We start from the raw sequence: 23,435 nt of genomic DNA on the forward strand, positions 1-23,435 counted from the left end.
GAAAACTATCTACAGTATCCCCCTGCTGGCCCAGGGTGAGAACTTCAGTACATAACAGTGACCCTGGCCCAGTAACGGTCTCTTAGCCTAACCTCCCTCACAGGGTTGTTGTGGGAGTTAAACAGGGAGAGGGAGAACTACATATGCCATGTTGAGCTCCTTGAAGAAGGAATAACACATGCAATAATAAATGAAATATTGGAATGCATGTCCCCCCAGATACTGATCTTTGACATCTTCTATATATATTTATAGCAGGCATCACCCAGGCAAAATTAAGCAGATTTATCTGAAGGCAGCCCTGTATCGGCATTTCTTTATTTTTTTTAATCCTGACTGTATTTAAACCGTTGCAAATTATTATTTTTTTAAAGAATGGAACCAGTTGTTTTATGCCTCTCTGGTGCTGCTATTTTAATGATGCAATTCATGTCTTTGTCTTTAACCTATCTTTACTGTATTTTTGTGTCCTGAATCTGGAAGGAGCTGAAGAGCAAGTGGATTGATATTATTCTATTTTATACGCTTCCTTTCAAAAATATATTATCTTCCCATCACGGCTTACAACATATAAAAACAATTTAAAACCACATAAAGTACAAGCAGTACACTAATAATGACAGCAGCAGTGATAAAACACCTAATTACTTCCAATTCAATTTCATCAGCCAGCCCAATAAAAATAGAAAATAGAAGCCCCTGCCTTTTGCAAACCTTCAATAAATGCAACTGCGAATAAGAATGTGTTTTAGAGTCTGCTGAAATGGTAGCAAGGAGAGAGCTGGTCATAGGAGCAAATGAAGCTTTCTTATACCAAATCAGATCACAGGTGCAGCTGACTCATCACTGTCTATGCACTGACTGACAGCTGCTCTTCAGCGCTTCAGGCCCTCCTACTGAGCCATTGCAGTGACACAGAATGTTCACAAACATTCCAATTCCTGAAACAGGATTGGTAAAACACTGGGCTGAAGGTAAGATAATATGAGAGAAAGGGGAAGGACAGGAAAATCCTAAGGTTGAGTTTCTGTGTCAAAGCCGGATTTCAAAAGATTCAAACTTTCTCAGTTTTTGCATTTATCTAGTGGCAAAAAGCTTCACTCCTTATGTTTCTCCCTGCCAGCTAACTCTTCAAACAGACCTGCCTGAAATTTAAAAAGAGACGTTGTAGCCCCAGTTAGAGGGCTGACTTTCTGATTTGTACCTGGCCAAGGTTTTAAAGAAAGATTGATGGCCAAACTACACAGTTACATTAAGCACACTGTTTGTTTGTTTGTAAATTTTATTTATGATTTTCAGGTTTTATACATTTCGATAATTTTACAGTTCAAAACTTGACTTCTTTCCCCCTTTCTGCAGTTCCTTAAATTTATTTCCAATATATTTTGCATAGCCAAATTAACTTAATTTGTTCATTTATTCATCTACTTTATATATTCCTAAGAAACTGCAGGTTATTACAATAATCCTGCCAATGTTCTTATCAGTTTACAATTTATCTGTAAATATTCAATAAACCATTTCTATTCTTTTATAAAAAGTTTGTTATCTTGATTTCTTATTTTTCCAGTAAGTTTTGCCATTTCTGCATATTCCGTAAGTTTTTGTATCCATTCTTCCTTTGCTGGGACTTCTGCTTCTTTCCATTTTGGGGCGAGTAACATTCTTGCTGCTGTAGTAGCATACATGAATAAGTTTCTGTACAGTTTAGGTAGTTCTGTCCCTATAATTCCCAAAAGAAAAATTTCTGGTTTTTTGGTTTTTACAAAAAACTACAGTCATACCTCAGGTTACAGAGGCTTCAGGTTGCGCATTTTCAGGTTGCGCACTGCGCTGAACCCAGAAACACTAAATCACGCTTTGCGCATGCACAGAAGCGCCAAATGGTGTCACATGCATGCACAGACATGGCGCTGTGGGTTGCGAACATGCCTCCCACATGGATCACGTTCGCAACCTGATTGTCCACTGTAATGTGCTTAGTCCAAGTACAGTTTGCCCCACAGATGCCAGGGCAACTACCGTATTTTTTGCACCATAACACTCACTTTTTTCCTCCTAGAAAGTAAGGGGAAATGTCTGTGCGTGTTATGGAGTGAATGCCTGCGGGTGGCGGGGGGATATGCTGCAGTCGTGAGCAGAGGATCCATGGTTCCCCTTCCTTCCCTCCTCCGTGGTTACAAAGCATGGATCCACATGGATCCTCAGGATTTTTGCATTGGGCTACTCCAAACTCACTGTCAGATCACATGTCTGTGGCCACAGCATGAACCACAAAAATCATATATCCACTATTTCGTTTAGAATTTTTTTTTTCTTGTTTTCCTCCTCTAAAAACTACGTGCGTGTTATGGTCTGGTGCGTGTTATAGAGCGAAAAATACAGTAATTCTTTTCTGGGGCCACCGTTGCACCCCACAGGTCTTATCGTCTGGGCAGCCCAGGACCTCCAGACACACTGCCCAGGTTTGTGTCCAGGAGAGGTCACTTCCATGCACTTTTACTTCACCCCCGGAGGCGCACTCCATGGTCTCTAGGACGGATGCCAACATACTATTTGAAGAGACACAGTTTTCCCACAGCTAAACTAGCTTGTGGCTTTTGGGGGGGGGGGAGAGAAGGGAGCCGAAATAAAAATGCCTTAACTGTCCCAGCGCTCAGACGGCAGCCTGAGTTTTGAAGGGGAGCCCCTGGAACGTCCCCATAGGGGCAAAGCAGGATTTACTCCCCAGCACAGTAAAAGTGCACAAAATCTGGGCTGGGTGAGCCTGCAGCAGTGATGGGGTCCGACACATAGCTGTCAACCATCCCTTATTTGGCGGGAAACTCCCTTATCCCAGCGCCGTGTCCCACTGCGGTCCCTTATTGATGATGTCCCTTAAATTTCCCAGGTTTCATGCTCGCCCTGCTCGGGAGGCTGTGAGAGAGAGCATGCGCATAAGCTGCCGCGTCTCCGTCTCTCGCTTTCCCCCCTCAGGGGTGGGTCGTGAGGAGACAGGTGGCGGTGGCTGAGGAGGCGGCCTGAGGGAGGAGGAAGAGGAGGGGATGGGGAGGGACGCAGAAGGGGGGTGCTTCAGCGGCTGCCGCAGCACCGCAGCCACCTCATGCCGGGCTCGTGAGGGGCGTGGGCGAGAGTTTCTCTCCCTCCCTCTCTCTCAGGCGGGGAAGGGCCGATGGAACTCCTCGCACCAGGATGACGGCAGCCCCAACGTGCTGCTTAGCATACCCTCCAACCAGTGCGGCATCTTAATGTAGTGATTTCCCCCTCTGCATCCCTTTAATAACTCTATTTTTATAAATCATTTGTCCATCCACAGTTCAAATTTTTACTGCAAGTTTTCTGTCAATCCTACCAATGTATGTAACTCTTTACAATAGCTTTTCAACTAAATTATAAACTTTCCCCTTTCTTTATTAAAGAGGTCCTCTTCCTGGTTTCTAATTCTGCCTGTAAGCTTTGCTATCTCGACGTTTTGTCTGCCCCTCTTCTTTGGTCGGAGTTGTAGACCCTCAGGATCATGTAACCCAACCCCCTGCAAAACACAGTCAGTGGCAGCCAAAGCAGCATGGCTCCATCAGTGGCGGATTTCTGTATAAGCTAAGCCAAAATCCCTTATTTTGGCTGCTGATCCCTTATTTTCGAGGCTGCTGTAAGTTGACAGCTATGGTCCGACACAACCACCCTTCTTTCCACCCTGTGACCTCTCTTCCACCAGATCGAAAGGCAGCGAGGGATCCCCACCGGCCCCACCTACTCAGGAGGAGGCGGAGGGAGGCGGTTGCACTCCCTCGGGGGAACCGACGCACCTTGGATCGCGCACAAAGGGGCGGATCGGGGGCCTCGAGGGGGCGGGCGCGCCGGAGGAAGAGGCGGCCAGTCGCGTTGGAGATCCGCTGGCTCCCTCCTCCTTCTTCTGCTGCTGCCTCCGCCCCCGGCGAGGAGGGGAGGGCGCGGGCGGGGATCGGCCGGGGTCGACCGGCCTGGGCTTGCGGGGGAAAGAGGAAAAAGTTTCGCGGCCACGTGGGTGTCCCGTGCAGAGGGGCGGGGAGGGCGGGCCGGGCCTCTTTTGACCCCTCGGCAGGCACCATCGGGGCTTCACTGAGCGCAGGAGCTGCATTCGCCCGGGGTGTCGCCATGCCTCCCGCCGAGATCATCAGCGGCAAGGCCGTTTCCGAGTAGGTCGCCTCGCCGCCGCCCCCTCGGGGCTTTGGGGAGGACCGGGGTTTGCGCGCGGGGAGGCGGGCAGCGGAAGGAAGGAGACGCGTGTATGCATCGCTCTCGGGGCCTGCTAGGGCGCACCTGAACTCGGGGCTGTAAGTGGGGGGGGCGTCTTTTGCGCCCCACTTCTCCAAGAGGGCCAGACCCCCCCCCTTAGGATGAAGGCTGCCGGGTTTGCTGCGCGCCCCAGCGCACGTCCGGACAGGAGTCGCCCGCGTGGAGTTCCGCGGGACTTGCGCGCCACTTGGCATAGATTTCACCAGGTTGGTGGAATGGTAGAGTTGGCAGGGACCACGGGGATCAGCTGCGCTTTTTCCCAGCGGGGGACTCGAACCCACGACCGTGAGGTTAAGAGTCTCGTGCTTGGAGGGAGGGAGCCCTCCCACGCAGACTCCCCCAAAGCCACGTGCCGTTTCCCTTCGCTTCCATCCAACTTATTCGTTGTTGCATGAAGTTGCCGTTCGTTTTAACTTTAAATAAAAATCGCCCGCCTTCCTCCCATCGCCTGGAGGCCAAAGGTGTGTCCTGTGCCCGGTTTCCAGGTGGTCTCCCATCCAGGCACGGGCCAGACTCGGCGCTGCTGAGCCTCTGCAAGCTGGTGGCGTCATGGGGCTGTAAATCGAACCTGAGACTGGCCTTTTCCTCCAGGGCAGGGCTAGGCTGCCCCGTGGCTCTCTCCAGCTGCTGTTGGGCGGCAACTCAGATCAGCCCCAGCCAGCATGGCCCGTCGTCAGGGATAGATCAGTCGCTAGAGCATAGAACCAAAGAATTGTCCAGTTGGAAGGGACCCTGAGGATCATCCAGTCCAACCCTACAATGCAGGAATATGCAGCTGCCCCATGCAGGAATCAAACCTGCAACCTTGGCATTATCAGCACCATGCTCTAACCAACTGAGCTATGAGACTCTTTAATTTCAGGGTCATTGGTTCAAGTAAGAGATTTCTGCATTGCAGGGGGTTAGACTAGATGACCGTCGTGGTCCCTTCTAACCCTACAATTCTGTGATTTTACCCTGAGGGTTGCATTCCATTCTGGGCAACGTTTTATTTTTTACTATTATCATATATTTATTTACTTGCAAGGAAGGTGGCTTATGGACAAAAATAAGAGCTGCTAAAAACTTAAGGGCAGGGAAAGCAATCAGAATTTAAACTATATGCATACATAAAATACCTTAAAAGCATATGGATAACTGCAATTAAAGCAGCACAGCCCGAACCCTTTCTTTAAAAGCAGTCTGTTCCCAGCAGCCCATTGGAACGTGAAGGTGGGAGGACAGCAAGGAGGGAGCGAGTTGAGCTTCTCGAGGGAGATTGGGAGCTGCCACCACCGAGAAAGGCCCTGTCCTGCATCCCCTAGCAAGAATGCCTGTGAGGGTGGTGGGACGGAGATAATAGATCAAAGTCAGCATTTTGAACGATGCCCAGATATAGATTGGTACCCGGTGGAGCTGTTGTACAAAGGCAGCCATTATGCTCCCGTAGCCTTTGGGGAGCCATGCCTCAGCGCTGTGCAAGGAGGAAGGCAAAAGTGGCCAGAGCAGCGAATGTGAATGTTGCCTTTCTACAGCAGGAGAGCTGCATGTGCTCCTTCACCCTGTCTCTGTTCTCCATCTACACAAAAAAGAAGTATAGTGGACACTTGGGTTGCGAATGTGATCTGTGCGGGAGGCATGTTCACAACCCACAGTGCTGTGTCTGCGGGTTGCGATTCGGCATTTATGCGCAAAGCGCAATTTAGCACTTCTGCGCATGCGCGAGTGCTGAAACCCGGAAGTAACCCATTCTGATACTTCCAGGTTCGGCACCGTACACAACCCAAAAACGTGCAACCTGAAACGTCTGTAACCCGAGGTATGATTGTATTATCAGACTTGCAGAGGACACATTCCAGCCTGGCAGAAATACTGGGAGAGGACCAGGGAGGAAGGCTGTGGCCTGCAGAGATTTCCAAGGGAATTGTCTCCTGTCTCCCTTTATTGCTCTGCTGGCTTAATATTAACCCAGCAGCTGGTCCGTGACTGATTAACATTTGATTCCTTGATCCTGAAATCATATGTGTGTGTCTTAAACTATGTCCTCTTTTGAAACCTTTGCTTTCAAAGCTCACTTCTATCTGGGGGCCTGGTTGAAGAAGCTGCTTTTAGTTTTATTCCTCTGTCATTGTACCTGCATGCTGCACAAAACAAAACAAAAAAACCTTACCTGTTAGATTTCTGCCTGCACCCAGGAGGCTTGTTAGACCTCTTTGCAGCATGAGAGCAGAAGCTGCCTCCCTTGTTTCGTCCGTGTGAGGTTTTCTGCTTCTGCAAAAGACTGCTCCCTTCCTCTCCTCTCCCCAAGCTGCCCCAGAGAGTTGGGGGAAATCTTGAAATCTTTGTGCTGTTGAAATGATGGCGTCAGTGTTATATTGGATTCCACCATGAGTGTTGCCATAGTCCTGCAGCCTCTTTTCTGAAGCTCATCACTACCCTTGCATGCAGGGGTGCATCGGAGCTGAAAATTATGCAAACCATGGGATGCTGTCTTCAGTCCAAGCCAGCATGACCAGTGGTCAGGGGTGATGGGAACTGTAGTCCTGCAAGGCCGCAGGCTCCCAGTCCTTTATATATGTGCTCAGCTCCCATCATCCCTGACCACTGGCAATTTATTGATTTGTGAATTGGACATATACGTCCCTAGGCAATTTGCAGGCAGGGAGCTGTAGTTTAGTTTTAGGGTGCTGGGAATTATAGTTCCGCAAGAGGTAAGCTACAGTTCCCATGATTTGTAATTTCATTGTCCCCGAAGAGGGCAATGACAATAAAGATATTATTATTATTATTATTATTATTATTATTATTATTATTATGGGGCAAGTCATTGGCTTTAAATGTATAGCGCTTATGCAACCAGAGCTGATGGCTGGGCGATGTGGTCTGCTTTAATTTAGTGGCGCTGCTTTCATTACTGCCGCTGAATCCTTACGGGTTGACCTTCATATGTCAATTTTGCATTGGAAGTGGATAATTGGCATCTGATCCAGCTGCCTTCCCTTCTCTCCCCCCCTCCCTCAGCTCACCACCCAATTGCACAATTTTAACACAGTGCTAGAAGTGGAAAGACCAGGGAGCCAGCAAAGCAAACAGCTTCAGGCAAGAGCACTGCACTACAGGATCTGGGCCTGCATGAAATTTAACCAGGGAGCCTTTGTAGTTTCATCTGGTTGGACTTGCAAGCCTGTGGAATGCCTTAGCCCTTTATTTGTGAAATTCCTGCAGCAACATATGCCCTTTCCCCCTTTTCGGGTTCTTGGAACGCTCACACAAATGTGTCTTCCAAGCGATTCCCATAGATAACCATAGAGGTGTTTTTCTTTCCAGCAAATTTTTATACTTCTCCCAGACTCTATACAAATTCTTCCTGATAATGTGGTTTGTAAAACTCATATAAATTTTAGCTTTCCCATACCAAAGACAAGCATGCCTGCCAAATTTTATGTCATGACCTTCTAGATCTAAAATGTCTGCATTTCCCAATACGATCCATTATTTTAACCAGCACAAGCAGCCTGCCTCATAATACAATTGCAGGTCTGGCAGGGCAAAGCCTCCTCTTTCTTTTAAATCTATCAAAATTTTATGTTTAGTTCATGGATTTTCCCCCTGCCAGGTAAATTTAGAGATATATTTTTTCCATTATTTGAGGCAACAATATTTATTTATTACTGTTCCCCATTTTACAGAAGGGGAAATTCTGTTTACAACTGCTCAATCCAGATTATTCTTTGAAATGACTTACAACTTCAGAACAGCTTTGAATCTGTGTTTTCTGTTGAAACAGGGCTCTAGGCTGCCTTGGGCTCTCTGCGGTTGGGGAGACCATTCATACAACACTTCAGTTTACACTAGAAGACAAAAAGGACCTTTTTGTTTGGTGTTGGTGGTAGTTTACTTATCAAAAGGCCACATTGCACATTGCATTTTTCCTGCATAGCAATCGGATCACTATACCAACCTGGTACTCTCCAGATAGTGTTAGAAACTCAGTTATATAATAACCTTGGTGCCAAATGGCTCCTCAAACCAAGGTTACGGTTGCTAAAATGGAATGTCTAATTAGCATTTTGGCATAAGTCTTTTATTTTCCTGACTGTGGTTGATTCTAAGTTAAACGTCTGCCTAGTTCAGATGACAACTTTGACCTAGATTAAGAACTTAATTAAATAGAAAAGTCACTTGATCCAGGGACAGCCCACATACAACAACAAAAACAACAAAACTTTATTAGCAAAGCCAACAGGCCACAGCTGTACAAGAGTTAAAAGTAAAAATAGAGATAAAAGGAGGAAAAGAACAGGCAAAAGATGGTCCGTCGGATGAACAAGTCTGTCACTCAGATGGTGGCCCTCAATTTCGCAGCTCTCTCGATGTACCTCGCGACCTTCTCTGTTATCTGACTTTCCGTATCAGATAATAGAAAATACAGTGTAATGTCTGATGAACGGCCGGGGTTGGAGAGAATGAGTGGAGTAATAATCTCATTCCTTAGGTCTTTGTAGAGGGGGCAAGAAAGAAGGACGTGAGACACTGTTTCCGTGTTACCATCTCCACATGGGCAGAGTCGTTTTTCAAATGGAGTCTTTTGGTAACGACCTTCGAGTACAGCAGAGGGAAGAACATCCCATCTAGCCAATGTAAAGGCACGTCTGTATTTCGGGATGGTTAGTTTAGACAAGTATGAAGCTGGAGAGTCAAAATGAGAAGGGGGAAAGTAGGTATACCATGGGCACAGTTTCTTTAAGATGGTCAGGTTGTTTTGTCGTTCGATGTCTTTCAGGCGCTGGCCTATTAGACTCTTTGCTTTGATGAGGCCCATTGATAATAGGGACTGTGAGTGCAGACCGCATGTAAGGAGTTTTTGATGCACGGTTTTGAACCACTTGCTTTTGTGAGAGTCTTGCATTACTAAAGGCAGTAGACCAGGTGGATTCAGATTAAGACGAAGCCAATAGTTGAATGTTCTCTGCCAAGTCCGAGTTTCCACAGATGGAAGGCAGGCCTCGAGTCTTAATGCTGCGTTGGGAACACAGGGGGGGACACCGAGAATCTGCCTTAGAAATTTAGACTGGACAGACTCAAGACTGGAGCAGTGGTTCCCCGTCCAGATTTGGGCCCCATACAGTAACTGCACCAGAGGTTTTGCTTGATAAACTTCAAGGGCTGCTGGGATGTATCTGCCCCCCTTCGTGTAGAAGAAGCGGGACAGCATCTTGATACTTTGAGCTGCTTTTTCTTTGGCACATTTTTGATGGACATCCCAGGACCCAGTCGACTGGAAAACGATACCCAGATATTTGAAGGCTTTGACTTGTTCAATTGTCTGGTTATCCATCCTCCAGCTATACTGTCTGTGTTTCCTTGCAAAAACCATAGTTTTGGTTTTCTGATAGTTTATTGCAAGTTGCTCTCTCCTACAGTATGCTGAGAATTCACCTATGAGCCTGTTTAAGCCTATTCTTGTTCGGGATAGGAGTATCGCATCGTCAGCGTACAAAAGCACTGATATTGCTTTGTCAGCCAGTTTGGGGGCGTGGAAGTCCGGAGATGACAAACAGTTAACCATATCGTTGATGTAGATGTTGAATAGAGCTGGGGCCAGGATGCAACCTTGCTTGACCCCCTTACTGACAGAAACTGGTCCTATAAGATGGCCGTTTAACGAAGTTCTTACATGCAGCACCGTGTCTTTATACAAACAGCTCATCAGAAATAATAGTCTTTTGTCTATACTTGATGTGCTCAATTTATCCCAGAGTCTTACACGTGGAATTGAATCGAAAGCAGCCTTTAGATCGATAAAGGCTGCATATAGCACCCCACGGGATTTTTTGGCATATTTGTCAATTAGATAGGCTAAGATGAAGCAATGGTCTATGGTGGATCTGCCTTGCCTGAAACCCGCTTGCTCTTCCGCTAGAATGGCTTCAGTTTCCAGCCAGCTAGTTAGCTTGGTATAAAGATGTTTGGCATATAGTTTGCTCGGTTAAGTTTGCTCGGTTAAGTCTTTTGGGGGCAGGTATAACCAAATTTGCAGAAGGTATATATTGTGGCTCGGCAATAGAATAGTCAAAAGGCCGACCTGCAAGCTCTAAAATTAGAGGCAGGTGATCACTCAGAATATTGTGGCCCACTTGGAACTTCCTTACAAAGCTGTGAGCAAATCTTGAGATTAAGATATAATCTATAACGCTTCCCCCAGCCTTGGAGAAATGGGTATATTCCCCGGGGCGGTCCCCCTCTATATTGCCGTTTAATATCAGCAGTTCCCTCCGTCTGGCAGCCTGCACCAAGCAGAGACCTGAGAAATTACTTCTGCTATCTTTGGACAGTCGTGTCGCGCCAATATCCGTCAGTTCTTCGGGGTCCATAAATTGGTTGAAATGAGTGTATAGACTGTTGTCATCTGTTCCTATGCGAGCGTTGAAGTCTCCGCACACAATGGTCAGGGCAGACGGGTAAGTAGATTCGAGAGGCTCTAAAAACGCCTCTAGCTCAGCCCATGTAGCCTTGACAACGGGGTTTTTTTGGCCTGGGGGAATATAGACATTGACCAGCAAGAGAGTAGTTCTCTTGAAGCTAAGTAGAGCGGCTGTTGCTACAGAATTGCAGCTAGGTAGGGCTGTTAGAGAATGCGCCAGCTCCGTGGAAATGAAGCAAGCTAAGCCACCACTAGATCTGCCGCCCCTCAGAGATGGAGAGGCAGGCAGGTAGTGGCAGTTATACCCATTAAGAAATATAGGGTCATTCTGCCATGTCTCCTGAAAGAAGATGATGTCAAATTGCTTAAGGTAACACAAAAATTGTTGGTTATTTTTCTTGGCGTGCCAACCCGCGATGTTCCAAGACAGCACTTTTAGGCCCCGGGCCCTTCGGGGAGCTGGATCTATGACACCACCATGTCCAGCAATTCTTTGGTGTCTAAAAAAACAGTATAAAGGCCAGTATATATGTGGCTGTCGGCGACGGAGCTGGTAATTAGCAGACGGGGGAGGTCAGCTACTCCTTCGGAAGGACGCCGAGCTTTTATCTATAAAAAAGGAAGGAATTGAAGCTGCTATAACCCCAAGAAACACAAGGCAAGTTCAACCCGATAATTATTCCAAGGGACTTTTGTTTTCTTTTCTTCTGCTTCGTTATACTGCCTAGCTACTTTATTGGTCACGCCGTGAGGCTGTTGAATGAGGGAGAAAGACCTAGTTGAATTTTAAACGAAACAAGGCACAGTGTGAAAGCTTAAGACCAGTAATATTTTCTAACATTTTAAATGACTGATACCTCACAAGCCCCGATGTAAATTGCTGGAGAAACTAACAAGTTGGAGAGGTTGGAGAGGTTTAGGAGGCAACTTCCACAAATCGGCACTTCTGCTACTGTTTACTCCAGCTTAGAACAAGAGATAAGCCGTCGTTAAGCAAGCACCCCCTACCATACACCCATATATACCCATATACCCACTATGGTCCTCACTAGGAAAAAATACAAGGACCAAGGAATTTTGCCTAATTCACCGCAGAGCCCGATGGAGCGACGAAGGAGACAAAGTAAAATTACCAGCTACTTTCCTCAAAAAGACTCGAGCAAGAGAACTCAGAATGAGAGTATCCTAGATGTTGCTATGCCTTTGCCACTCACAGTGTTGGATTGGTCAACACAGCTAAAGGATTTGCAAACAGACAACAAGAGGACAAACCACCCAACAAATCTGGCCCAAGAACTTGCCATAGCAGAGAATGCTACAAAGGTTAACACAGCCAACACACCTGATGCCAATCCTCATTTGTCACCGCTGGAACTTGGAGGTAATCTTTCAACCCATTGGCTGAAAGCCAATGACTGCGGAACAAAAATGTGGGGTGATTATCCTCAGGAGCAGATATACCAGATTTCTAAGGATCTCCTTAACGTTAAAAATTTCTTAGTGATAACAAACGGGCTGCTCCTGACCCTAGTGGATAATTTCAAACAACATGTGAGCGCTTCAGACCAGAATACAAATCCCCTAGCCAGCCCGGATCCACCTCTCCCCAGCAAACCCCGGAGGAAAAAAGCCAAGCCTAAGATGAAGAAAAGCAAAAACATGAAAAACCCAAGGCGGCTTAAGACAACTCACCGCACCTGTAAAAAATATTGGCAGAAGCTCTTTAACCTTCTTCCATCTTTTTCCACAAGTGGAACAAACAAATCCAACTCGAGTGCCATCAAAGAGACACGTAAAGTAGATACACCCATAAAAGAATCCAAATCAAGCTTTGAAGAATCAACACCGAGCTGGGACAAAGGAACTAATCCATCTGCAGTTATACCGCCCCAGAGTCCTCTTATGGCCAGCACAGAATCTGCAGACAGAGGTGAGCAGGCGACCCAAACTATTGAGGGGAACCACTCCTCCCAAGTTCGACAGATGTTGTGTCCCAAAAGAGAATGGAGTTTAGTCCTAATCCCACAAAAGCTTGTCTTTGCTAACTACCCTAAACCGCATAGATTTTATGCAGGGTTGGACCGTATAGACCACTTTTTGTCCATTATAAGTGGCATTCTACCGGGGGTAGTAAAAGCAATTGACATAGCCGCTATAGAGTATCTACATCAAGATGATTGCTCGGTACGAGCATTGATTACTTTTTTAGATCATAATCTGGCCAGTTTCATCTTTAGAGCTAAAAACCTATTCAAAAAAGAAAGAATAGTCCTATTAAGAATATTTGAAAATAGAGCACCTGCAACCTCTCTGATGGGGCCCAAGAGCATAGGAATGGAAGTTCACAAAGGGGAAAAAACCAACCACCAAAACCATCGAAATAGAAAGCATAAGCTCCAGCAGGATCATCCCCACCAAACAGCACCAAATGAAAAAAAGGAAGCCTCTCATCCAACTAGCGTCGGGCCTCTCACGTGGGATAGTGAGGACTCCGCTTGGGAAGAAGAACTTTCGCTGATAAAGCGATTTTGGTCACTGCATTCCCCAGCTCAAACTGAGATCCTGAAAAGACTTGATCTACTTCGAAGCAGACTAGAAAAAAAGGATGATCAAGGTGAGACAATGAAGGACCCTTATGTGCAACCCATATCTCCCAAATGTCTGGTGGATAAGAAGACAGTGGGAGGCACCTTTAAATGTGTAGACGTGGAATTACAATCTGAGCCCCCTGTGATGTACAATAAAGTAAGATCAAATCAAGGTGTGAAACCTCAAAGCTCCTGGCACAGCTATCTTAAATTGTCTCCGAGTGAATTAGCTTCCCCTTCAACTCCAAAAACTAGCCCCAAATCACCAAGAAAAGAGGACCACTACACTCTCTCCAAGCAGTCAGCCCCGAAAAGAGCCAACGGGTGTGTTTTGACAGCCCACATATATACTGGCCTTTTTCAACCTCTTTTTCTTAACGGTGACACAGGGCGTTCATGACGTCAGAATATTCTTCACAACTGTGAGCAGGGCAGTGGGGTGGGGGCAAGCGAAGACAAGCGACAACAATTAACTACAACGTTCTTCACCGCTCTTGTTCAGGATGCACAGGAAAAGCGTTTGGGTTCCTGAAATCCATTCTGATTGTGCAGATAAAATATAATGGATAGAATTCTTCAGGATGTGTTACTAGTGTGTGAACACAGTCCAGATCCAAGAATCCCTAGTCTTCCACCTCCAGATTTTGGAGGTATCAGACACCATCCTAGCACCCCGGTATCTGCACTTGGTCACAGGTGGCCAGTAGCTAGGTGCAAAATGTGAATTTCGAAAACTGCCTCCAGATGTTCTGGACTACAACTCCTGGCTGGCACTGATGGGAATTGCAGTCCCAAACATTTTGAGGACACCAAGTTGATGAAGTCTGTAGAAGCGTGAAACCAAGAAGTAAATGTTGCAGCAAATGCCTTTGCTACATTGATTGTGCCACAATAAATCTGTATGTCTTTTTCAGTTGCCACAAAGTTATTTAATATATAGATATACAGTGGTACCTCGGGTTACATACGCTTCAGGTTACAAACTCTGCTAACCGAGAAATATTACCTCGGGTTAAGAACTTTGCTTCAGGATGAGAACAGAAATTGCACAGCGGCAGCAGGAGGCCTCATTAGCTAAAGTGGTGTCTCAGGTTAAGAACAGTTTCAGGTTAAGAACGGACCTCCAGAACAAATTAAGTACGTAACCACTGTACATTGCTGTAGGGATGCGGGTGACGCTGTGGGTTAAACCACCACTTGGGCTTGCCGATCAAAAGGTTGGCGGTTCAAATCCCCGCGACGGGGTGAGCTCCCATTGTTCAATCCCAGCTCCTGCCAACCTAGCAGTTTGAAAGCATGCCAGTGCAAGTAGATAAATAGGTACCACTCCGGCGGGAAGGTAAACGGCGTTTCCGTGCACTGCTCTGGTTTCGCCAGAAGCAGCTTAGTCATGCTGGCCACATGACCCAGAAAAACTGTTTGCAGAAGTGGACAAACGCCGGCTCCCTCGGCCTGTAAAGCGAGATGAGCGCCACAACCCCAGAGTCGTTCACGGCTGAACTTAATCGTCAGGGGTCCCTTGACCTTTATACATTGCTGTATCTGATTGCACGTTATCTTGCCGAGATGCGGTACAGACCAAAGAAAGTACTTTGCTCCCACCGTTTTTTGTTTACTATCACATTTACGTCCTTCCTTTTCTCTGGGTGGTGTGCATTGTGGCCCCTCTCCATTTTACCCTCACAATGACCCTGTGAGGTAGGTTAGGCTGAGAGGCTGTGACAGAACCATGGGTGAGCATCATGTACTGAGGGCCACCAACTTGGATGTCTTTAAAGAGAATCAGACACGATGGCTATGTTCCTGTACAAAATCTAACCTTCATATTTGTAGCCCCACCCACTTTTGCCCCTGTCCCCGCCCACCTCAGAAGGTTGGACTTCAGTAGGTCACAAAGACATAAATGCGGCCCTCACAAGAACCATAGTTTCCCACGCATGTATTAGGGCAAAATATGAAGAAAAATAGGCTTTATTTATTTGGGACAAGGTAGGGGCACCTGTAATCTCTTGGACTGGGACTTCAGCCGTCGCCTCCTGCCCCTAGCATGGCAGCCGAGGGAGATATTTGAGTGGGTTTTGGTGAAATATTAACTAGCTGACATTTAGAACAGATTGTCCTTTATGGCTCATCACGGAATCTGCCAACTCTAAAAATTGTGAAACAAAAGTTAGCTGGGGAGGTGCTAACCGCTGACAGATTCACATGTTATATTTTTGCTGATTCATAGAATTGTACAGTTGGAAGTGGTCCCTGAGGGTTATATTATTTTATTTATTTATGGAATTTATATACCGCCCTATGCCTGGGGGGGCTCAGGGCAGTTCGCAGAATAAAATCAAGGTATAAAACCATAAAATACATAATAAAAATAAAAACAACAACCCAGTAGCACCCCCCCCAAAAAAAACCACATTTTAAAAGGGCATGTGATGTAAATCAGATCAACCAAAGGCATGGGTTAAAAGAACGTTTTTGCCTGGCGCCTAAAGGTGTATAATGAAGGTGCCAGGTGAATGTCCTTTGGGAGAGTCCAACACTGCCATCCAGGAATCTCAACTAGATCATCCATGGCAGATGCCATCCAACCTCTGCTTAAAAACCCCCAAGGAAGGAGAGCACAACCTCCCAAGGGAGGTTTTGCAGGCAAAGGACAAAGTATGATCTTAAGAGACAACTCCAGATCTGAACAGGCCCTGGGGGAAGTCTCTGCTGATGGAGAAGGGCTGTAGCTCTTTTGTGGAACATCTGCCTTGCATGCAGAAGTGCTCAGGTTCAATTCCTGGTATCTCCAGGTATAGCTGGGAGAGAACCCTGCCTGAAATCCCAAGGAGCTGCTGCCAGCCAGTGTAGACACTACTGCACTAGCTGGACCAATGGTCTCACTTGGTATAATAATAATATAATAAATTTTTATTTATACCCCGCCCTCTCTGGCCAGAGCTGGGCTCAGGGCTGCTAACACCAGTAAAATTACAATAAAAACATAAGGTGGGGGGGGGACACACCAATTTTAGAATACAGGTTAAAATACAATTTAAAATGCAGCCTCATTTCAATAGTAGCCCATGTATCAAAACCATAAGGGGAGGGAAACATAAGGGTCAGACTGAGACCAAACCAAAGGCCAGGCGGAACAGCTTTGTCTTGCAGGCCCTGCAGAAAGACGTCAAGTCCCGCAGGGCCCAAGTCTCTTGTGACAGAGCGTTCCACCAAGTTGGGGCCAGTACTGAAAAGGCCCTGGCCCTAGTTGAGAGAGCATCTTTTGTCAGTGGTCCCTGGTGGTGGTAATGTTTTAGGTGGTGCTGGCAGCTGGCTCTAGCCACCCTTTTAATTTCCCACAAAGCCCCAGATCGGGATTATTATAGGATATTTAAAGGGTGGCAAGATCCACCCATCTGGTGCTTTTTAGAGTGCTGGACTAGCAAAGAAATTAAGGGTGAGGATTGGGTGTGAATCTGCGGTGGTTCTCCTAATCTGCCCAGCGATGCCAAATGTTTCCTCCAGGTAGAAGTAATAATTTACTTAGGTGTGAGTATTAACTTCTTTGCAGCCCGAACCAGATTTTTATCCAGAAGAAGAAGAAAAAGGAAGCAAGTATCAAACACATGCCTAGAATCTTGCCCCCATCCCTGGAAATTGCTGGTGGACTTACGATCCATTCTCATAAATCTGGGTTCTGCAGATTTTCCCTTGTGCATTTTTACAAGTGCATTGTCAAAACCTACATAATGTATAAATGGGTTATGTCAGCCTTTGCCGACCTGCTGCTCTCCAGATGTCAAAACTAGTTCCCAACACCTGGAGGGTGCCAGGATGGGCAAAGTAAGAAGCAGAAAGCTATAAAATCAAAGCAAAACACTTTTAAACAGAGGTCAGTAGCTGAAGATCTGCATACTTTGTCAAATATTATGAATATCTACAGGCTGAAAATGGGACTTAACGCTCTTTAATTAAAACCTTTTTTTATTTACAAAAGCAGTTTCTGTTGCCTGCAGCTGCACCCTGTGCTCAGTAGATGGCATTGCAATGCGAGTATTATTATTTCTGCAAACCGGCGTGGTGCAGTGCGCCTCAAGAGTGACTGTAATAGCAACTGGCGGGTCCATTTGATTTTGTTTTCACTGGGGTTGTTATTTTTAAATCTTATTATTTTTCAGTGCACAATGAATGTGCCTGACTTAATCTTTTTAGCTTGTGCCTGAACATCAGTTGGAGACCAGCTATATCATGAACAAGAAACAGCTACTTATCCATGAGATCCTACGTATAGTACAGATGAGAATGAATTGTGGTTTCTTTGTGTTGGCGTAGCTCATTGTGTTTGCTTTTCTGTTCCTAAATCGGGTGGCGTGAGAGCCAGCATGCTGTAATTTGAGAGCCAGCGTGGTATTTTGGTTAGGGTGTCTGACTAGGAACCTGGGAGAGACCAGGGTTCGAGTTCCCACTTGGCCATGAAGCTCTCGGGGTGGCCTTGGGCCAGTCACTGCCCCTTAGCCTGACCTACCTCACAGGGTTGCTGTGGGAATTACACGAGGGGTAGAACCATGTGCGCCACCCTGAGCTCCTTGGAGGAAAAGGCGGGATGCAATCAGTAATAATAATAATAATAATTTATTATTTATACCCCGCCCATCTGGCTGAGTTTCCCTAGCCACTCTGGGTGGCTTCCAATCAAGTGTTAAAAACAACACAGCATTAAATATTAAAAACTCCCCTAAACAGGGCTGCCTTCAGATGTCTTTTAAAGATAGGATAGCTGCTTATTTCCTTCACATCTGAAGGGAGGGTGTTCCACAGGGTGGGCGCCACTACCGAGAAGGCCCTCTGGCTGGTTCCCTGTAACCTCACTTCTCGCAATGAGGGAACTGCCAGAAGGCCCTCAGCGCTGGACCTCAGCGTCCAGGCAGAACGATGGGGGTGGAGATGCTCCTTCAGGTATACAGGCCCGAGGCCATTTAGGGCTTTCAAGGTCAGCACCAACACTTTGAATTGTGCTCGGAAACGTATTGGGAGCCAATGCAGAGTAACAAATTGCGTGTTTACACAGATGTTTCCTGTGAAAATGCATGGATTTCCTTGCTGCCTCTTGAAAACTGCTTTACAGTGGTACCTCGGGTTAAGAACTTAATTCGTTCCGGAGGTCCGTTCTTAACCTGAAACTGTTCTTAACCTGAGGTACCACTTTAGCAAATGGGGCCTCCCACTGCCACTGCCAAGCGATTTCTGTTCTCATCCTGAAGCAAAGTTCTTAACCTGAGGTACTATTTCTGGGTTAGCGGAGTCTGTAACCTGAAGTGCCTGTAACCCGAGGTACCACTGACTCTGTGATTGGACCTTGGCGTCTTGGAATCCATTGCTCAGTGACAGAGCGTCTGCTTTGCGTGCAGAAGGTTGCGGGTTCAGTCCCCAGCATCTCCCCAGAGAGCTGCTGCCAGTCAGTGTGGACAGTACAGTGGTACCTCGGGTTACAGACGCTTCAGGTTACAGACTCCGCTAACCCAGAAATATTACCTCAGGTTAAGAACTTTGCTTCAGGTTGAGAACAGAAATCGGGCAGCGGCAGCAGGAGGCCCCATTAGCTAAAGTGGTGCTTCAGCTTAAGAACAGTTTCAGGTTAAGAACAGACCTCCAGAACGAATTAAGTTCTTAACCCGAGGTACCACTGTACGGAGCTAGGTGGACCAAAGGTCTGATTCGGTATAAGGCAGCTCCCTGGGTTCTTACAGTTTTGCTTTGTCACAATTTCTCTCTCCGCCTTCATGCATTATGGCAGCGTTCCCCAACCTGGTGCCTCCCAGGACCACATCTCCCATCATCCTGACCATTGGCCAGGCTGGCTGGGGCTGATGGGAGTTGTAGTCCACAACATCATGGAGGGCGCCAAGTAGGGAAAGTTTCCTCTATGGGCAGAGGTAGCAGAGAAGTAGTCAGGAGTACCCAATTTCTCACTTCCCCGATGAATAACATGGGAACATAGGTTCCAAGATTAAGTCTTCCAGAAAGTTCCAAGTTGGTTTGAACCCTGGCACATCTGTTTGGAACTCTCCTCCTCCTAGTTTTTCCTGCTGCTGGATTTGTGACTGGTGCCTTTCTTTTCTCCCTCCGATCTCTTCCTTTTCTAGGCAAGTGAGGCAGAGGCTCAAGAGCCAAGTGGCAGAAATGAAGGAGAGAGTCCCAGGCTTCAGACCAGGCCTTGCAATTCTACAGGTTAGCGGCTATATCTACAATTTTGAGATTTGTTTTCATCTAAAGCAGATGCTCACGGGGTCAGACGTTACAGCATCCTTCACCCACTTGGATGTCCTCCAGATATATTGGACAGAATTTCACACAAGAACAGTTTTTCTATATTATATATATATCAAAATCTGAAACTTTGGCATTGGCCTGTCTGGAACGGTGTGGTCTGTGGTCACTTTGTGTCGTGAAATATCACTTATTATCTGCGAAGCAGTCTTTGGGAGGAGGAAATTAAAATTTACAGGGGGTGAGGAAAGGCTTAACCCTTTGCCCATTCCCCCAGTTGGAATTTCAGTGACCAAAGCGGAACCTGAGGAAGCAGACGGTTCTTGTGTAATGTGGGATTTGGTATGGAGGCCTATTATTGGAGGGCAGGGTTGCCCCAAACTGGGAGGTCTGCTAATTTTGTGTGAGGTTCCTGCCTCCATACCATTACACGCCTTAAAGGAGGGTCTTATTATCCTCTGGATGAGCTTGGGGGGGGGACACCCTGTTGGTGGTTGCATAAGTGGGGGGGACGAGAAACTTTTCTTTCATTGACTTCCTTGAGCTAAGTTATCTTAGGAACCGAACCAGAAATAAATAAATTGCCTTCTATTTGTGATTTTTCCCCCTCTTCCTCCTTCTAAAGGTTGGTGATCGGGATGATTCAAATCTCTACATTAGCATGAAACTCAAGGCTGCTGCTGAGGTAATATTACCCACGCACCCAAATAGCGTAGGGTTCTCTGGAGTGTTACATTCCCCCTTTTCACTTTGGTGTTAATAATAATAATAATAATAATAATAATAATAATAATAATAATTTATTATTTATACCCCGCCCATCTGGCTGAGTTTCCCCAGCCACTCTGGGCGGCTTCCAATCAAGTGTTAAAAACAGTACAGCATTAAATATTAAAAACTTCCCTGAACAGGGCTGCCTTCAGATGTCTTTTAAATATAGGATAGCTGCTTATTTCCTTCACATCTGAGAAAGGCTGTGAGGCGCAGTGGGTATAGCCTGGTGGACCACGTCAGAGCCCAGGAAACAGTGACTCAGGGAAAGCACCTGGGTGTTGCTTCAGCGCCATGTGTAGCCGTGGTAGTTCTGCACTCCTCTCACCATTCCTGGCTGTGGCAGCGGCGCATGGAAAGGATGCGGCGTTCTAGGAGGAACGTTGTGATGGGCAACAGGATGGCCAGTCTGCATGTGGGGAGTGAGTTCGAAACATCGGAAGCTGCCATGTGCTGGGCTAGACCATTGCTCCATCCAGCTTAGTATTATCCTCACTGACTGGCAACAACGGCAGACGCTCTTGTCACTGAGCTACATCCCTTCCCAGAACATTATGGTCTGCCACCGATCTGTGGTCGTTGCCCTGATGCCCAGCTGCTCCAAATAAGGGCCTCCACGGAAAGTCACAGTGAGAAAGAAAGAAAGAAAGACAAAATGTTCTGAATATTATTTCTGTTTATATCCCAAGACCAGGGAGAAGAGGGCAAAGTGGAGACATGCTGTTGCCATCGCACTTCCTTGTTGATGGTGGACAGCTAAACCACCTTTACATCACAGCGTGAGACGACGGCGCATGTCTCCTGGTTGCCTTGGCAACGTGTTTTCCTGCCCAGTGGGCAAACATTTTCCCTCTCTAGAAAAGCTGCCCAGAGCAAGGTCCCTTTCTGTGCATGTGGCGGGGAGAAGAAGGGAGCCAAAGGTTTCGGCTCAGTTCTGCCATCTCTTTCCTGAGCCTTCCAGAATGAGAAAATTACTTGGCTGCTTTTCATCTAATCACATCGCAATTCATAGAGTCTAATGATTTCTATTTTGTTCTCTGTCTTATATTCCAGATCGGGATCAATGCCAACCACATCAAGCTGCCAAGCACTGCAACAGAAGCTGAGGTAACCCAGTTTTACTTTACGAATCTCTCTGTGGTTTCACAGGGAGATCCTGTTGCATTTGCCAGATCCCGGTTTCTTCTGAAAGTGCCTCATCGATTCCTAAATCTTCTTCCTGAGATCTTTTTCAGTTGGAGGTCCCTGGGATTGAACCTGTGACCTTACTCTCATCTGCTATTGTGCTATGAAGCTTCATGTTGGGAGGTTCAGGAGAGAGAACGATTCTATGAGACACAAAATTAAAGTGTTGGAATGAACCATCTTGTTGTCTAGATAGCTAATTTCCTGCTTTCATACAGAGGAGTTATTTATAAACTTCCTCAGGGATGGAAGTGAAAGGGACCCTCAGACATCAGTGGATAATTCAGATATTTTAATGGACATAAGTGTGTTCATTCTCCTGTGACCCCTCCCAAAACGCCCCCCAACTATACACATGTATGTCCCACAGAGGAACTTAGGGTCTTCAAACAAAAACATCTTGGAGGTCCCAGGCCACAGAGAGGTTAGTCTGGCCTCAACCAGAGCCAGGGCTTTCTCGGCTGTGGCTCCGATCTGGTGGAACGCTCTGCCACAAGAGACTAGGGCCCCGCAGGACTTGACATCTTTCCACAGGGCCTGCAAGACAGAGCTGTTCCACCCTCCTTTGGCAATCCTCACAGAACTCTAGCCCAATGGTTGCCATTAATTTGATTTGAATTAATTTTATAATGAAATGATTTTAGAATGTTGTATTATTTTATTGTTCTTAGCCACCCTGAGCCTGACTTCAGCTGGGGAGGGCGGGATATAAATAAAAAATTATTTATTATTATGTACCACATGTGGGGGGGGGGAACAGAGAGAGAAGGTTCAAAACAGCTCAATGAGGACTAGCGTGATGGGTTAGCATGCTCAGTAGGCACAGAATGCTGACAGATGTGGGGAGCAGTGGGGAATAGAAGGAAGGGAGATAAAATGGCAGGCTGGAACCCTGAACAGGAAAATGCTATGGTGCAACGTTTTGTTGCAGAGCCTCACCTGTTTCTTTCTAATTGTCTCCCCGCCCCCGGTCCTGTTCCTGCTTTTAAACAAACAGGTGCTGAGATGCATTCACAATCTGAACGACGACCCTGCTGTTCATGGGTTTATAGTACAATTGCCTTTGGATACCAACAAGCCCATCAACACGGAGAAAGTCACCAATTCTGTGGCACCTGAAAAGGATGTGGACGGGTAAGCTTGCGGAAGGGTCAAAGGTCTGCCGTAGAGCCTCTGACTTGTAGGCAAGGTCCCGGGTTCAATCCCTGGCAATTTCCAGGGAAATAGGAATGTCCTCTGTCCGGAATCCCAGAGAGCTGCCTGGAGATGAGACTGAAGTGAGAAGGTTTACTTTCTTCTTTGGCGATCACTCGTAGCCGAGTAAGATTGTCTTCCATAATCACGGTTTTAAAAGTGAGTCTGTAAGTGACCATGGAGGCCAATTCTGGATCCACACGTCCTTCCACAGTGGGGACATAGGTTTCTGGGCGGGAGTTGATCACGGTGAGGGTTTGCCAAGCGTGCCTTCCTCTTAGCACGTTTCTCCCTTTCGTCCTGAGTTCGAGTGTCTTCAAAGCCCATGACACCTTTGGGAAAGGCAGTTCTCCAATTGGAGTACCCGCAGACAAGTGTTTCCCAGTTCTCAGTGTTTATACTACAGTGGTACCTCGGGTTGCATACGCTTCAGGTTACAGACCCCGCTAACCCAGAAATAGTACCTCAGGTTAAGAACTTTGCTTCAGGGTGAGAACAGAAATTGTGCAGCGGCAACGGGAGGCCCCATTAGCTAAAGTGGTACCTCAGGTTAAGAACAGTTTCAGATTAAGAACAGACCTCCGGCACAAATTAAGTTCTTAACCCGAGGTACCACTGTCCTTTTTTCCCCTTCAGATTTGCCTTGAGAGAGTCTTTGAACCTCTTTCGTTGACCACCAGCATTACACTTTCCATTTTTAAGTTCGGAATAGAGTAATTGCTTTGGAAGACGTTAAACAGGTATCTGCACAGCATGACCAGTCCAACGAA

The 23,435-nt window shown here is 46.6% G+C and overlaps 2 protein-coding genes across 2 annotated transcripts in view; one reads left to right on the forward strand and one right to left on the reverse strand.

Moving 5' to 3' along the window:
- The first annotated feature begins 3,866 nt into the window (after positions 1-3,866).
- Positions 3,867-23,435, forward strand: part of MTHFD1 (methylenetetrahydrofolate dehydrogenase, cyclohydrolase and formyltetrahydrofolate synthetase 1) — a 79,603-nt gene continuing 60,034 nt past the window's right edge. Inside the window, exons 1-5 of the mRNA XM_053404739.1 lie at positions 3,867-4,175; positions 19,392-19,476; positions 20,141-20,200; positions 21,340-21,393; positions 22,469-22,605. Coding sequence (XP_053260714.1) covers positions 4,135-4,175; positions 19,392-19,476; positions 20,141-20,200; positions 21,340-21,393; positions 22,469-22,605 — 377 coding nt within the window. The 5' untranslated portion in view covers positions 3,867-4,134. The remainder of the gene's footprint in view (positions 4,176-19,391; positions 19,477-20,140; positions 20,201-21,339; positions 21,394-22,468; positions 22,606-23,435) is intronic.
- The window catches only part of ZBTB25 (zinc finger and BTB domain containing 25), a 96,889-nt gene continuing 96,490 nt past the window's right edge, over positions 23,037-23,435 (reverse strand). The window contains exon 4 of the transcript XR_008332520.1: positions 23,037-23,052. The gene's annotated coding sequence lies outside the window, so the exon portion shown is untranslated. The remainder of the gene's footprint in view (positions 23,053-23,435) is intronic.

The sequence above is a fragment of the Podarcis raffonei genome, chromosome 1 (genome assembly GCF_027172205.1).
Source record: "Podarcis raffonei isolate rPodRaf1 chromosome 1, rPodRaf1.pri, whole genome shotgun sequence".
Classification (NCBI taxonomy): domain Eukaryota; kingdom Metazoa; phylum Chordata; class Lepidosauria; order Squamata; family Lacertidae; genus Podarcis; species Podarcis raffonei.